This window comes from Microcaecilia unicolor, chromosome 2 (assembly GCF_901765095.1).
Source record: "Microcaecilia unicolor chromosome 2, aMicUni1.1, whole genome shotgun sequence".
Lineage (NCBI taxonomy): Eukaryota > Metazoa > Chordata > Amphibia > Gymnophiona > Siphonopidae > Microcaecilia > Microcaecilia unicolor.
The window spans coordinates 630,859,862-630,877,689 of NC_044032.1; the positions used below are offsets into that span (position 1 = coordinate 630,859,862).

Here is a 17,828-nt window from a genome sequence, read left to right on the forward strand (position 1 = left end):
AGGCCTCCTTTTCCTCTTACTTTCCGTACAAATAGGTTTGTTGCCCTTATGATAGCTTCTTTCAGTTTTGAACCAGGGGCGTATCTGGAATCCGGCGGTAGAGGGAGCCAGAGCCAGAGAGGGGGGGGCACATTTTTGCCTCCCCCCCCCCCGCCACCACTCTCCACCCCCCCCCCCCCGCTGTCAACCCTCCCCCGCTGCTTACCTTTGCTGGCGGGGGGCCCCAACCCCCGCCAGCCGAGGTTCGACCCGCAGTCTTCATATTTCGTCTTCCTCCGACTCCTCCGTGGCCATGCTGTAAGTAACGCTGCTAATTCGTTGAATCCAGTTCGGAGTCTGACGGCGGGGAGGGGGGCCAGGGCGAAATCTGTGGGGGCCCAGGCCCCTGTGGCCCCACGCAGATACGCCCCTGTTTTGAACACTGCTTTCCAACTTCTTTGAGATGTTCCCATCCAGACAGCAATTCCTTGAAATAATTACTCATCTGAATAAAATCAGTTTTTTTTAAAAGTCTAGAACCTTCACTTTTGAATGAACCCTCTCTACACCTATCTTAATATTAAACCACACCATCTGGTGATCACTTGATGCCAGATGAGAATATAAGAATATAAGTGTTGCCATATTGAGATAGACTGAAGGTCCTTCAAGCCCAGCATCCTGCTTCCACTAGTGGCCAATCCAGGTCGCAAGTACCTGGCAAGATCCAAGAACAGTAAACAGGGCACTCTTGCCTGACCAATTTGCTTCATTTCTTTGATGGCGTGAATAAACCTGCCGATAAAGGTAAGCCGGTTGAAGTAGTGTAGCTAGATTTTCAGAAAGCTTTTGAAAAAGTTCCTTTCATGAGAGACTCCTGAGAAAATTAAAGAGTTATGGGATAGGAGGCAATGTTCTGTGATGGATTAGGAATTGGTTATTGGACAGAAAACAGAGAGTTAAATAGCCATTTTTCTCAATAGAGGACAGTGAACAGTGGAATTCCGCAAGTACCTGTACTGGGACCAGGGGCATAGCTACGTGGGGCCACGAGGGCATGGGCCCCCGTAGATTTGGCCCTGCCCCCCCCCCCGCCACCAACCCTCTCGACCCCCCCCTCCCGCCGCCAACCCTCCCTCGCCGTCGGGTACCTTTGCTGGTGGGGGTCCCTAACCCCCGCCATCCGAAGTCCTCTTCGCCGGCGCGGCCACATTGCTGATCTAAAAGCAAGGCTTCTGTTTCTCTGAGTCTGACGTCCTGCACGTACAAAGGTACCCGACGGCGATGGTGGGAAAGGGGGGTCGAAAGGGTTGACGCCGGGGGGGGGTCAAAGGTGGTGGTGGTGGCGGTGACAGGGAGGTCAAAAAGGCAGGGGGGGGTCGGTGGTGCCGGAGGGGGGGGGGTAAAATGTGCCCCCTCACCTCGGGCTCTGGACTCCCTTCTGCCGAAGTCTGGCTACGCCCCTGGCTGGGACCAGTTCTATTTAACATATTCATAAATGATCTGAAAATCGGAACAACAAGTGAGGTGATTAAATTTGCAAATGACACAAAACTATAAAAAGTTGTTAAAAAAACACTTGCAGACTGTGAAAAATTGCAGGGAGACCTTAGGAAATTGGAAGACTGGGCATCCAAATGGAATATGAAACTCAGTGTGGACAAGTGCAAAATGATACACATTGGGAAGAATAATCTGAATCATAGTTACCTGATGACTGGGAGTCAGCACCCAAAGAAAAGATCTAGGTGTCATTGTAGACTACACACTGAAATCTTCTGCCCAGTGTGTGGTGGTGGCCAAAAAAACCAAACAAACAGGATGCTAGGAATTATTAGGAAAGGGATGGTAAATAAGACCAAGAATACTATGATGCCTCTATATCGCTCCATGGTGTAACCTCACCTTGAGTACTGCGTTCAATTCTGGTCACTGTATCTCAAATAGATATAGCACAATTAGAAAAAGGTTCAAAGAGGAGTGACCAAAATTATAAAGGGGATGAAACTCCTCTCATATGAGGGCTCTTCAGCTTGGAAAAGAGATGGCTGAGAGGAGATATGATTAGTCTACAAAATTCTGAGTAGTGTAGAACGCGTAGATATGAACTGAATTTTTACTCTTTCAAAAAGTACAAAGACTAGGGGATACTCAATTAAGTTATTTGGAAATACTTTTAAAACAAATAGGAGGAAATATTTTTTTCACTCAACAAACAGCTAAGCTCTGGAATTCATTGCTGAAGGATGTGGGCTGTTTAGCTTGGAGAAAAGATGGCTCAGGGGAGATATGATAGAAGTCTATAAAATAATGAGTGGAGTAGAGAATGGGTAGACGTGAATCACTTGTTTACTCTTTCCAAAAATAGTAGGACTAGGGGGCACGCAATGAAGCTACAAAGTAGTAAATTTGAAATGAATCAGAGAAAATATTTATTCACTCAGCATGTAATTAAACTCTGGAATTCGTTGCCAGAGAATGTAGTAAAAGCAGTTAGCTTAGTGGGGTTTAAAAAAGGTTTGGATAGCTTCCTAAATAAAAAGTCCATAGACCATGATTAAAATGGACTTGGGGAAAATCCACAGCTTATTTTTAGGATAAGCAGCATAAAGTGTATTGTACTATTTTGGTAAGTACTTGTAACTTGGATTGCATCCTGTTTGAAACAGGATGCTGGATTTGATGGACCTTCGGTCTGTCCCAGTATGGCAATACTTATGTTCTCTGTTTTGGTGATAACTTTGAAAGATATCTTGTTCCGAACCATTCGCTTTTGAACAACTGTCGGCCTTCCCCCAGTTTCTAGTTTAAAAGCTGCTTTATCTCCTGTTTAAATGTCCCTTTCTTAAAGACCTCTTTCTGCCCCTTTCACACTGGGGGACTAAAGGTCCTTATTTCATATAACAGGTTCTGTATAGTTTCTCTAACCTCCATTGTCACCCAATCACAAGGGGGTCTGTTCTGGGGTGGCATTAGGAGCCGTAATTGAAAACTAATTCCCATAACTACTGCTTTCTGTCCAAAACTGAGTGTCACTTGTATGGGATCTACCTTGTAGGCTAAATGTAAGGTAAAGAGAAGATAGAATCAATAAAAATAGAGACAGAGATAGGTTTAAACAGATAGGTACATTTTATTCCTTACCCTAAGACAAGTCTTCAAGTTGATACAAATACAGACATCAGACAGATTCTGGGTTCATCTGCACAGCGCCCTGCCGTCTGAGAGAAGCGTTGGGGAGGACTCCGAAACTAAGGCAAAATCTCCCCTCTTTTATACACAAACCTCTCCATAGAAGTACATGGTGAGATACCTTGCTCTCAATTTCTGAGATGATACTTTCCCATGCGGTCTTATCAGCATGTTTTGGGAACAAGTTGTTTTGTTTTTTCTCATCTTGCGGTTTGAGATAACAGTTTCACATCTCCCTGTTGCAATACTTTTCACACCATCTTATGAACTCTGTATGACCTCTGTATCATGTTATACAAAAATTATAAGCTCCATGTTATTCATCTGATCCATCATTCTTTCATTACAGGTGCTGTATTTGATTTAAAAATTGTACCAATTTGTGGCAGGACTCATTGTTCAGACCTGCTTTGTGCAGATTCTCAAATATTAAACCATTTACCTCTTGTGTGGCCTAGTCAGTACTTTTTCAGTTGTTTTAGGCTGCATAGCTTTGGCCATCACTATTCCAGTGGTAGCCTTAAATGCCGGTGCCAGCAGCCTGGTCCCACCCTGGTTAAGGAGGAGCCCATCATTATGGAATAGGCTCCCCCTTCCCCAGAATATTGCCCAGTTCCTTACGAATCTAAAACCCTCCTCCCTGCACCTTTGCCTCATCCATGTATTGAGACCTTGGAGCTCTGCCTGTCTCTTGGACCCTCCGCTTGGAACGGGAAGCACTTTTCAAATTCTACTCTAGAGGTTCTGGATTTGAGCTTTCTACATAAGCACCTAAATTTGGCTTCCAGAACCTCCCTCTCACATTTTCCTATGTCATTGGTAACCACATGTATCAAGACAGCTGGAGCGTCCCCAGCACTATCTAAAATCTTGTCTAGGTGATGCTTGCAGTCCGCCACCTTTGCACCAGGCAGGCCAGTGACCAGGCAATCCTCATGTCCAACTACCACGCAGCTATCTGTATGCCTAATAATCGAATCACCATCTACAACAGGCATCCTAACCCTTACCTCCTGGGCAGAAGCTCCTGGAGACATATTCTCAGTGCGAGAGGATATTGCATCCGCTGGTGGGCTGGTCCTGGCTAAACGATTACTTCCACCTGCACCAGGGTAATGCTCTCCTTTTAGAAGACCTCCAATGCAGCACAGGGGTTGCGAGACTGGATGTGGGACTTCTCTACAACGTCCCTGTAGTCCTCCTCTATGTACTCTCTGTCTTCCTCAGCAACTCCAAGTCTGCTACTCTAGCCTCAAGAGAATGGACTTGTTCTCTGAGATCTAGGAGCTCTTTGCATTGAGCACACACATATAACCTCTCACCAACTGGGAGATAATCATACATGTGACGCTCAATGCAAAAAAACTGGAGAGAACCCTCTTGCTACTGGACTGCTGTCTTTATCTTAGTATTATAGAGTTGTTTAATTAAAACATATGGTACTAGGGATATCAGATGAATATAAACAGCCTTAAGATTATATGGTATAATATGTAATTTGTTTAGTGTTTGCTTCTCAGAAACTAATTAAATGTAATTAAAACTAATGAAAAACTCTCCCCTTGTTGACTATAAATGAAGAGTTGAGCTATGGGTCATCCTCACAAACCAAGGCTTCGAGCAGTGATGCAAGAGTTCTTGATGGCAACATTTAAAATTTTGCTCAGTTTCTCCGCCTTTTTAAATACTTTGACTATAGAGTTGATAATGCTCCTTCTCAGTTATGCTATGTTGTGATTTTTGGAACTAGTGGGATTTATAAAGGGGGGCGGGATGAGAGTGGGAGTCTTATATTACAGACGAATCATAGACTTGGTGGGTCTAAAAGCAGAATCCGTCACATCCCACTGTGCATGAATAACATCCCTGACATCTTGGTGCAAAGGAAAGGTCTTCCCTGGCTTGCAAATGCCCTTCAATAGGGGATCACCTTGTGGCCCTCTACAACAGGAGTCTCCTCTTCCTCAAAGCGTAAAGTAGTGGAAACCAAAGAAATTAACTCCTGCAAGTCCTCTTTGTGGAAAACTCTAACCAAAGAAGGATCTTCTCTCGGGAGAAGGGGCTCAGTACCTGAATCTATTTGACTAGAGTCCTCAACCAAATGTCCCTCAAGACAAAAATCCTGTTCCTCGAGAGAGGGCATCTCCTGGTCTGGATCAGAACCTAGGTCCTCGTCCAGATCCCAGGACTCCCTTGGTCTCTTAGTTCAGGGGCGTAGCCAGACACCCACATTTGGGTGGGCCTGGGCCCAAGATGGGTGGGCAGAAGAACTCCGCCCTGTCCCACAAGTGATTTGATCTCTCACTCTCTCACCTGCGTGCCATATGGTCTGTCAAACATCCCCCCTACCCCGCATACCTTTTAAATAGCAGATTTTCACCGGCAGCGAGCAGCAACTAATACACACTGTTCATGTTGGCCCCACAGTCTTCCCTCTGATGCAACTTCCTGTTTCTGTATAGACGGGAATACATCAGAGAGAAGGCTGGTATGCAGTTGTTGTGAGTTTTCAGCTGGTGGGGCTTGGGGATCCCTGCCAGACACCTACTGGGTGGGCCTGAGCCCAAAGTAGGTGGGCCTAGGCCCATCTAGGCCCACCCTTGGCTACGCCACTGTCTTAGTTGACACCAGCTGTCTTTCTATAGACTGTCTCACAGAAGAAGAGGAGGAGGATGGATTTGTTTTTTGTAAAAGAAAAGCTTTGTACATTTGAAGAACAAACTCAGGAGGAAAACCCCCTTCTGATCCTGCAGGCACAAGAGGAAAACTCTCTGCCTGTGGCTGAACTGATGGGACCAGCAGAGAAACAGACCACTCTGATAAAAGAGGGAGAGGGCAAAATGGTGGCGTTTCCTGCCAAAGCCGGAGCTACTGGCTTAGCCTTCCCCACAGATGAGGCTTTGCCCCCCCCCCCCCCCCCTCCGATGCCACAGACACTAAAACAGAAGGAGAGGGACCTGCCTCCAAAGAGTTTTCCGAAGCGGTGAAAAATTTACAACAGCCGCTAGCACCAAGCCCCCACCGCTGATAGACAGGGCAGCGTCAGAGTTTCTCTGCTATGCCAGCTAGAGACAGTGACACGGCTTTTTATTTCATTAACTTCTCAGCAACAGAGCACGGACTGAGGGAGAAACTGAGGCCAGTAAAGAGAGCTGCCTTGCTTGCCTGCACTACGGCTGCCTCTCTGCCATACAGCTTGTCCCTCGAAGAGACGGAGGCAAATATCAACCAGAAGCAGCGTACCTCACTGCAATAGGGAGGACTTGGGTGAAGGGACCCAGCCACCCGGGTGTGACACCCCCATGGCTGACAGAGATCCCCAACAACTCACAAAAAAACTCCAGACCGCCCAAAACACAGCAGCCAGGCTGATATTTGGTAAAACACGATTCGAAAGTGCAAAACCCCTCCGAGAAAAGCTGCACTGGTTCCCAATCAAAGAAAGGATCATCTTCAAAATCTGCACTTTGGTCCACAAAATTATCTACGGCGTAGTCCCAGGATACATGACAGATCTCATAGATCTACCAACCAGAAACAGAACTGGATCATCACGATCATACCTAAACCTACATTACCCAAATTGCAAAAGCCTTAAATACAAAACAACTTACGCATCCTGCTTCTCCTACATAAGCGCACAACTATGGAATGGACTCCCAAAAGCCGTGAAAAGAATTCATGACCATTTAAACTTCAGGAAATCGCTAAAAACCAACCTTTTCAAAAAGGCTTATCCCACCGATCCACCGTAAATCCCCACATCCAGCAACACAGCATAACCAATGATTGTACTGGACAATATACAATCTTCATTCCCTTTGACCCTCATGGTGCCTGATACACACCTACCTCATTAGACCACAATATAACCTTGTATTTGTTATCAACCAACTTGGCGAACGCCAAGTCGGTAGTATGTAAGCCACAATGAGCCTGCAAATAGGTGGGAAAATGTGGGGTACAAATGTAACAAATAAATAAATAAATAAAAATGGTCTTCAGCTTCTATAAACAGGTTCCAAGTACCCCAGATACACAGAATAAAGAGGAGAAAGAAACCTCTATTGCCTACTACTACTACTTATTTTTTTAAACTAGCTAATAAGTCAGAGAAAGAAATAATATAGAGAGACTGAAGGGCTCACCACCTTCCACCTGCTGGAGACTGAGAATACTGGATCTTTCTGTAGCTGGCAAAGGCTCTTATTGGCTCACTCTCTAGACTCAGAATTCTCAGTCTCCACCTGCTAGAAGGCGTGCCCAACCCATCAGTCACATTCTGGGCCGCTCCATAGGGACGCTAAGGAAAAGACAGTTTGAAGTATCTATATACAAATGATAGAAGCCTTAAAATAAAATAGGAGAATTGGAGTGTATAGTACTAAATGAGGAGGTAGACATAATAGGCATCTCAGAGACCTGTTGGAAGGAGGACAATTAATGGGACACTGTGTTAGCAGGGTAAAAATGATATCGCAATGATAGAGCGGATCAAAGTGGAGGGGGGGTTGCGCTATATGTTAAAGAGGGAATCGAGTCAAACAAAATAAACATTCTACATGAAACAGATAGCACTGTGGAAACTTTATGGATAGAAATTCCATGTATGAAGGGAAGGGGTATACTGGCAGGGGTATACTACCATCTGCCAGGAAAGAACAAACAGACAGACAGAGGAAACTATGTTTACAGAAACTAGGAAATCTGGCAAATTGTGCAACATTATAATAACGGGTGATTTCAATTATCCTAATATTGACTGGGAGTGCTAGGGAGGTAACATTTCTAGATGTAATAAATGACTGCTTCTTGGAGAAACTGGTTTAAGAACCAAAGAGAGGGGGAGCTATTTTGGATCTAATCCTTAGTGGAATGCGGGGCATAGTAGTAACACTGGGAAACAGTGTTCATAACATGATCAAATTTGAGTTGATATCTGGAGCAAAGTCACTAAGGAAATCTACTATAGCAGCATTTAATTTTTGAAAGGGCGACTATTTTTTATTTATTTTATTTTTGTTACATTTGTACCCCGTGCTTTCCCACTCATGGCAGGCTCAATGCGGCAGGCAATGGAGGGTTAAGTGACTTGCCCAGAGTCACAAGGAGCTGCCTGTGCTGGGAATTGAACTCAGTTCCTCAGTTCCTCAGGAACAAAGTCCACCACCCTAACCACTAGGCCACTCCTCCACTCCACTCTATGACAAAATGAAGAAAATGGTTAAAAGGAAGCTGAAAGGGTTGGCCGCAAAGGTTAGGACTTTAAATCAGGCATAGACGTTGTTTAAAAATACCATCATGGAAGCCCAGACTAGGTGTATTCCACGTATTAACAAAGGTGGAATGGTTAAAAGGTGAGGTGAAAGAGGCTATTAGAGACAAAAGAACATCCTTCAAAAAAATGGAAAAGGATCTGAATGAAGAAAATAAGAAGCAACATAAGCACTGTCGAGCCAGATGCAAAGCATTGATAAAGAAGGCTAAAAGATAATCTGAAGAAAAACTTGCTACGGAGATGGAAATTCATAGCAACACGTTTTTCAGGTATATCAGAACACGAAGCCTGCAAGGGAATCTATAGGACCATTAGATCGGGAAAGAGCAAAATACAATCCAAAAGGAGCACTCAGGGAGGACAAGGCCATAGCGGAGAGACTGAATTATTTGCTTTGGTCTTTACAGAAGATGTAAGAGTGGAGGAGTGGCCTAGTGGTTAGGGTGGTGGACTTTGGTCCTGGGGAACTGAGTTCAATTCCCACTTCAGGCACAGGCAGCTCCTTGTGACTCTGGGCAAGTCACTTAACCCTCCATTGCCCCACGTAAGCCGCATTGAGCCTGCCATGAGTGGGAAAGCGCGGGGTACAAATGTAACAAAAATAAAATAGATACTATTGGAGATTCTACATGGAATGTTGCTACTATTGGAGATTCTACATGGAATTGTTGCTACTATTGAGATTCTGTTGCTACTATTGGAGATTCTACATGGAATGTTGCTATTCCACTAGCAACATTCCATGTAGAAGGCTGCGCAGGCTTCTGTTTCTGTGAGTCTGACGTCCTGCACGTACTCACAGAAGCAGAAGCCTGCACGGCCACATTGGTGATCTGCAAGGGCCGACTTCTACATGGAATGTTGGAATAGCAACATTCCATGTAGAATCTCAAATAGTAGCAACAGTGGAGGAGTGGCCTAGTGGTTAGGGTGGTGGATTCTGGTCCTGAGGAACTGAGTTCAATTCCCACTTCAGGCACAGGCAGCTCCTTGTGACTCTGGGCAAGTCACTTAACCCTCCATTGCTCCATGTAAGCCGCAATGAGCCTGCCATGAGTGGGAAAGTGCAGGGTAACATAGTAGATGACGGCAGAAAAAGACCTGCACAGTCCATCCAGTCTGCCCAACAAGATAAACTCATAAGTGCTACTTTTTATGTATACCCTACTTTGATTTGTACCTGTCCTCTTTAGGGCACAGACCGTATAAGTTTGCCCAGCACTATCCCTGCCTCCCATCCACCAGCCCCGGGTACAAATGTAACAAAAAAGAGATCTACCTATACTGCTTAGCAGTTAGTTCTTCTTGCTCATTCTCATAAGCCCAGGCTTCGAGCTGTGATGCAAAAATTCTTGATAGCAACATTTAGAATTTAACCCAGTTTTATCACAGTTGTATATATTAGGAGAGGGATGCAAAACAAGACCAAAAACATTATAATGCCTTTGTATCGCACCACGGTGCGACCTCATCTTGAGTATTGCATTCAATTCTGGTCGCAGTATCTAAAAAAATATATAGCAGAATTAGGAAAGATTTGGGTGGGATACCGGTGCCGGAAATGGTATTCAAAGCAGACGAGTCGGAGAAACTTAATGAATTCTCTGTAAACCTGGAGGATGTAATGGGGCAGTTCTACAAACTGAAGAGTAGCAAATCTCCTGGACGGGATGGTATTCATCTCAGAGTACTGACAGAACTGAAAAATTAGCTTGTGGAGCTATTGTTAGAAATATGTAATTTATCCTTAAAATTGAGCGTGGTACCGGAAGATTGGAGGGTGGCCAATGTAACGCTGATTTTTAAAAAAGGATCCAGAGGAGATCTGGGAAATTATAGACCGGTGAGTCTGACGTCAGTGCCGGGCAAAATGGTAGAGACTATTATTAAGAACAAAATTACAGAGCATATTCAAAAGCATGGATTAATGAAACAAAGTCAACATGGATTTAGTGAAGGGAAATCTTGCCTCACCAATCTACTACATTTCTTTGAAGGGGTGAACAAACATGTGGATAAAAGGGAGCCACTTGATATTGTGTATCTGGATTTTCAGAAGGCGTTTGACAAAGCACCTCATGAAAGACTCCAGAGGAAATTGGAGAGTCATGGGATAGGAGGTAGTGTTCTATTGTGGATTAAAAACTGGTTAAAAAGATAGAAAACAGAGAGTAGGTTTAAAAGGTCAGTATTCTCAATGGAGAAGGGTAGCTACTGGGATTCCCCAGGGCTCTGTGCTGGGACCGCTGCTTTTTAACATACTTTTAAATGACCTAGAGATGGGAGTAACTAGTGAGGTAATTAAATTTGCTGATGACACAAAGTTATTCAAAGTTGTTAAATCACGGGAGGATTGTGAAAAATTACAAGAGGACCTTATGAGACTGGGCGTCTAAATGGCAGATGACATTTAATGTGAGCAAGTGCAAAGTGATGCATGTGGGAAAGAGGAACCCGAATTATAGCTACGTCATGCAAGGTTCCACGTTAGGAGTCACAGACCAAGAAAGGGAGCTAGGTGTCGTCGTTGATGATACATTGAAACCTTCTGCTCAGTGTGCTGCTGCGGCTAAGAAAGCAAATAGAATGTTAGGTATTTTAGGAAAGGTATAGAAAACAAAAATGAGGATGTTATAATGCCTTTGTATCGCTCTATGGTGCGACCGCACCTCGAATATTGTGTTCAATTCTGGTCGCTGCATCTCAAAAAAGATATAGTGGAATTAGAAAAGGTGTAGCGAAGAGCGACGAAAATGATAAAGGGGATGGGATGACTTCCCTATGAGGAAAGGCTAAAGCGACTGGGGCTCTTCAGCTTGGAGAAAAGGCGGCTGAAGGGAGATATGACAGAGGTCTATAAAATAATGAGTGGAGTTGAACGGGTGAAGCTACAATATAGTAAATTTAAAATGAATCGACGAAAATGTTTCTTCACTCAACGTGTAATTAAACTCTGGAATTCGTTGCCAGAGAATGTGGTAAAGGCGGTTAGCTTAGTGGAGTTTAAAAAAGGTTTGGACGGCTTCCTAAAGGAACTTGGGGGAAATCCACTATTTCTGGGATAAGCAGTATAAAATGTTTTGTACATTTTTGGGATCTTGCCGGGTATTTGTGACCTGGATTGGCCACAGTTGGAAACAGGATGCTGGGCTCGATGGACCTTTGGTCTTTCCCAGTATGGCAATACTTATGTACTTTTGGTTCAAAGAAGAGTGACCAAAATGATAGAGGAGATGGAACTGCTTCCATATGAGGAAAGGCTAAAGAGGTTAGGGCTCTTCAGCTTGGAAAAGAGATGGTTGAGGTGGGATATGATTGAGGTCTACAAAATCCTGTGGCGCGTCTGGAGGTGAATCGATTTTTCACTCATTCAAAAAGTACAAAGATCTGGGGAGACTCAATGAAATTGCATGGAAATACATTTAAAACAAATAGGAGGAAATATATTTTCACTCAAATAATAGTTAAGCTCTGGAACTCTTTGCCGAAGGATGTGGTAACAGTGGTTAGTGGTGTTTAGAAAAGGTTTGGACAAGTTCCTGGAGGAAAAGTCCATAGTTTGTTATTGAGATGGATGTGGGGGAAGCCACTGCTTGGCCCGGGATTGGTAGCATGGAATGTTGCTACTAATTGGGTTTCTGCCAGGTACTTGTGACCTGGATCGGCCACTGCTGGAAGCAAGACACTGGGCTAGAGGGACCATTAGTCTGACCCAGTGTGGCTATTCTTATGTTCTTCCATTCTTAAGTGATTTCTACAGATCTAAAAATACAGTACAAGATATAGTATTACCTATTAAAAATATTGCATAAAAAGAGAATAAGATTCCCTGTGAGGAAAAAGCAGGGTCCCCCGGCACAAGGTGCCATTTTTGCAGTAAAAGCAAGGTCCTGGCCCGGGTATTAAACTTTTTTGTCTGAGGTGTGAAAACTTCCCTCTGCGGGAAAACGGAATGAGATGTGTGTTTCTTGACGGCAATGTGGTGGTCAGTCTGTCACAGTGGCGTAGCCACAGGTGGGCCTGGGTGGGCCAGGGCCCACCCACTTAGGACTCAGGCCCACCCAACTGTAGCACATGTTTAGCGGTAGCTGGTAGGGATCCCAAGCTCTGCCAGCAGAAGACTTCCCCCTGATGGTAATGAAAACGCTACTCTCCACCATACCGGCACCTGCACGTGCTCAGTTTTCAGTGCATGCCTGCTACAGACTGCCAAGGTGGAAAGAAGTGTTTTCTCGCCAGCTGAGATATTTTTTTGGTGGTGGTGGTGATGAAGAACACTTGGTGCCCACCCACTTCTTGTCTAGGCCCACCCAGAATCTGTTGTCTGGCTACGCCTCTGCTGCCAGGTACTTTTGACCTGGATCGGCCACTGCTGGAAGCAAGATACTGGGCTAGAGGGACCATTGGTCTGACCCAGTGTGGCTATTCTTATGTTCTTCCATTCTTAAGTGATTTCTACAGATCTAAAAATACAGTACAGTAAGATATAGTATTACCTATTAAAAATATTGCATAAAAAGAGAGTAAGACTGCCTGTGAGGAAAAAGCAGGGTTTTGCAGTAAAAGCAAGGTCCTGGCCCGGGTATTAAACTTCTTTGTCTGAGGTGTGAAAACTTCCCTCTGCGGGAAAACGGAATGAGATGTGTGTTTCTTGACGGCAATGGGGTGGTCAGTCTGTCAGATAAGGGAAGGCTGGATAATCATCAGACTCTTCTGCTGCCTTTCTGCAGTTACAAGTCAGAGCAGTTCACCTGTTATACACAGATCCTTATTTTTAATATCCGGGGTAATGCATGGTTGTTGGGTCTGAAGAAGCTGCAGTGAAGTTTTCGTTTATGGTCTGTGATGTCCACCCACCTCTTTGGAGGCTCAGGCCAGCCCTTCCCTGCTTTTAAATGCAAAGTGCATTGGGCGCGGAATAAATGCAAATGTGTGACTAAGTTCCAGCTGAGACTGTAGCTCTCTCTCCTTTGCAGACTCCATGCTGTCTGTGCTTTCTCTGGTGTAATCGTGGGGGAGGAGATGATGTCAGAGGATCAATTGCTCGGTGACAGAGAGGGAGGAGGAGGAGAGATAGAGGAGGACAGGCAGCCGAAGTGGGAGGGAGGGAGGGAGGGAGAGGCAGCGGGAGCAGCAGAGCAGAGCTGAGCTCAGCCCGATCGTAGTCGCCTCTCTGGCCTCTGCTGTAATCCAGCCCCAATGGACAGCGACGAGGACACCGTGGAGGAGACAGTGGAAGGTGAGCGGAGGGGGAGGAGGCTGGTGGGTCGGGAGAGCAAAGGCGACAGGCCCCAGACGCAGAGCCGGGGCCTTTCCTGGCAGCCCAAGCAGGGGAGCATGATTGCCCCATGCGCCTGCTCAGAGAGCCAAGATGCTGGCCAGCTCTCCTTACTGCACGTGTGCACACATGTGTTTGCTACTTTCAGCATGTATGCACGTGTGTCTTACTTGGACTACTCAGATGCTTATTGCACTGTTTGTGATGCCCAGCTGAATATTGCATCTTGGTACGTGTGCTTGTGCTACCCAGATATCTATTGCTCCAGAGTGTGTGCTGTCCAGATGTCTGTTGCACCTGGGTACATTGCGTGTGTGTGTGTGTAGCCCCGATGTCTACTGCACCTGGGTACATGTGTGTGTGTGTGTGTGCTGCCCAGATATACTTTGCACCTGGGTACGTGTATATGTGTGTGTGTGTGTATGTGTGTGCTGCCTAGATGTCTGTTGTACCTGGGTGCATGTGTGTTTTGTGTTGCCCAGCTGAATATTGCATCTTGGTACGTGTGCTTGTGCTACCCAGATGTCTGTTGCACCAGTGTGTGCTGTCCAGATGTCTGTTGCACCTGGGTACATTGTGTGTGTGTGTATGCGCTGCCCAGATATCCTTTGCACCTGGGTACATGTGTGTGTGTGTGTGTATGTGTGTGCTGCCTAGATGTCTGTTGTACCTGGGTGCATGTGTGTTTGTATGTGTGTGCTGCCTAGATGTCTGTTGTACCTGGGTGCATGTGTGTTTGTGATGCCCAGCTGAATATTGCATCTTGGTAGGTGTGCTTGTGCTACCCAGATGTCTGTTGCACAAGAGTGTGTGCTGTCCAGATGTCTGTTGCACCAGGGTACATTGTGTGTGTGTGTGTGTGTGTGTGTGTGTGCTGCCCAGATGTGTGTTGCACCATGGGTACATTATGTATGTGTGTGTGTGTGTGCTGCCCAGATGTCTGTTGCACCATGGGTACATTGTGTATGTCTGTGTATGTGTGTGTGTGCAGCCCAGATGTCTACTGCACCTGGGTACATATGTGTGTGTGTGCTGCCTAGATGTCTGTTGTACCTGGGTGCATGTGTGTGTGTGTTGCCCAGCTGTCTATTGCATCTGGGTACACATGTGTATGTGTATGTGCTTGTGCTGCTCAGCTGTTTAATGCACCTAGGTAGACGTGTGTGTGTGTGTGTGTGTGTGTGTGTGTGTGTGTGTGTGTGTGTGTGTGTGTGTGTGTGTGCTGCCCAGCTCTCCCTGCGGTGCAGTGCTAAAGACAGTTTTCATAGCATAACTTGCCTCATTGCATATGAGGAACAGATAGATCGAAGGGGAGTTGAGGGCATTTAATTCCTTTGCCATGAGTAGTTTGCACTAAATGTTGCTTCCCTAGGAAAAAATAAAACCAAGGGTGAGGCCACCTCTAGCACCAGCCATGGGATGCATGTTGTGTAACTTTATGCGTCCACATCTATTTCACATCTGTCTCATCCCAACCCTTTTCTTCCACTCAACATTCCACGACATCCAAAAGCACCACACTTCTCTATTTTTTCCCCCATATGTTCCATGAGACTTTACTGGCAACGCTTAAAAGCTGTTGACGAGAGCGAGTGCACCAGGAAACCAGACTTCCAGAGCCCTACGACTTTTCTTTATTATTGTCTCAACTATACTTTGCCATGTTTATCCTTTTCTTTGTAACCTTTCTATCATTCGTTTGGCAATTTATATATAGACGGTCAAGCTTGAATAGATTAATGTTTGAGTAAACAGTTTCCCAATCTATAACTTAGTCTCTAGTTTGGGGGATGTATGTTTGTCTCTGTGACTCTTCTAATACAGCCCTCAGGATCATCTGAGTACATTAGGTGATGGCCTCAAGCACTGCAGAAATCTCTGTGGGAGCGATCTTCGCAACATATCCTTAAAAGAACAAAGACCCCGGCACATAGAGCTAAGATTGACATCAACAATTTATTCTTGAAGAAAATGTGCATTTAATTACCTTGGCTATGAGATTATTTGGAAATATATATATATATATATATATATATATATATATATATATATATATATATATATATATATATATATATATATAATTTATTTATTAGTTAGTTGCATTCAGGTACACTGTGTATTTCCCTGTCCCTGGAGGGCTCACAATCTAATTTTGTACCTGAGGCAATGAAGGGTTAAGTGACTTGCCCAAGGAGCAGCAGTGGGATTTGGACCGGCCACCTCTGGATTGCAAGACCGGTGCTCTAACCACTAGGCCACTCCTCCAGAATTTGCGCTTACCTCCTAATTCTATAAAAGCCGCTAAAAATCCAAAAATTGTGTGCGCAAATTTGGGCACATGCCCCAAATTGTTCATGCATTTTAATTGATTAGCAAGCTAACTAGTGCCAGTAATTGGCTTTTTAACGAGTAATTATTGCCACTAATTAGATTTTATTGGAATTCATGAATGTAAATTTAGGCACAGGATCCGCACCTATATTTTACACCCGAATAAAAAAAGGGGAGTGGCAGTGGGAGCAGCATGGGTGGAACAGGGGCATTCCTAGCATTTATGCGGGGGTTTTTTTTTTTGTATTTTTTTTTATCTTTCAATTTGTTTATTAAGTTTAAACTTTTAACAAGAATATACTTGTTATTGAAATACAGCCATAGTACAATTTATACAGAAATAATAACATTCCTTAAAGAAAACATCTTACAGAAGTAAAACCCACTTCAAAAAAAAAAATAATCTGAATTCTTAATTAATATAGTAATTTTTGCTTCCTTAGACCCCATTATTGGAGGAGACGAAAAGAGTTATGGGGAACATATAACAATAATTCACAAAAATAATAAGGTGGCGTAATATTCCCTTAATATTACAATTGTTTAGAATCCAGAAAAGATTTAAGGGCATCAGGTGAAAAAAATGTATATTTAACCTGACCCAGTCTTACAAGGCACTTGCATGGATAGGCCAGGAAAAACATCCCTCCTATCTCAATAGTTCTTGATTTCAATGCCAAAAAGGCTTTCCTTCTCTGCTGAGTCGATTTTGTAACATCAGGAAAAATCTGTACTTTAATACCCCCAAAACAGGTTTTAAAATTCTTAAAGTACTGTTTCATTATGTTGTTTAAGTCCTGTTCAAATATTAAGGACACTATCAATGTAGACCTTTCTGTTGTCTCGTCAAGTGTTTGTTCAAGTATAGCTGAAATATTTCCAGGGTCTATATTCGTAGGTTGAGCTTCTTGATTTTTCCCAATCTCTCCTTTAGGAATAGGAATATAATATACCTTCCATATCATCAAGCTGATCAATCCATAGACTGGTGGGTTGTGTCCATCTACCAGCAGGTGGAGATAGAGAGCAAACTTTTGCCTCCCTATATGTGGTCATGTGCTGCCGGAAACTCCTCAGTATGTTCTCTATCTCAGCAGGTGGTGGTCACACACAGCAGCAGCTCTGGCTAGGCCTCCAAACCTAATCCTTAGGTTTTGTTGAGGCCTGGGGTTGAGGGCTCTTTTGAGCAAGTGCAAACCTGGTGGTGCCAGGTCCCTCCTTTTCTCCCCCCTCCCGCTGGCTCCGTAAAAAAAAAAAAAAAAAATATTTTTAAACGTCTTTAAAGGCGTTTAATTCGACGTTTCTTTAAACGTTCATTGCAGCTACTCACTGGGACACCAGTTCGTTACAGCTCGGAGCGGCAAGCAGGTAATTTTACCTTTTTATAGCGGGCAGGGGGTTCCCCGATTCTTCTCCTCGTGGCAATGGCGTCGGAGGGCGAGGGCGCAAAGGGTCGCTCCCCGGATCGCTGGAGCGCTTCTAGAGGGGATGCGGGGGTTTTACAACCTGATTCGCCCTTGATGGGTGATAGTTTAGTGACCGATGAATGTCCCGGTTGTTCCTCCGGCGTGGCGGTTTTTTCCCGCCATAAACGCCCATCCCCCGCTCCTCGCTTCCGCCATCTTGGCCGGCCACGCGGCTCGGACGGCTTCTTCGGGGCCGCCCTTGAGGTTGGAGACATTAATGCCATGAACGCCCTTAATTTGGGCGATGGCACCAAAGCGGCTAAAGTTAAGCGCCGTTCTTCCCGCGCGGCTCCTTCACGGA

General features: G+C 44.7%; 1 protein-coding gene across 1 annotated transcript in view; it reads left to right on the forward strand.

The window, feature by feature from the left end:
* Positions 1–13,547: 13,547 nt before the first annotated feature.
* SETD7 (SET domain containing 7, histone lysine methyltransferase) overlaps positions 13,548–17,828 on the forward strand; it is a 75,500-nt gene continuing 71,219 nt past the window's right edge. The window contains 1 exon segment of the mRNA XM_030191720.1: positions 13,548–13,688. Within this exon segment, the coding sequence (XP_030047580.1) occupies positions 13,649–13,688 (40 nt within the window). The 5' untranslated portion in view covers positions 13,548–13,648.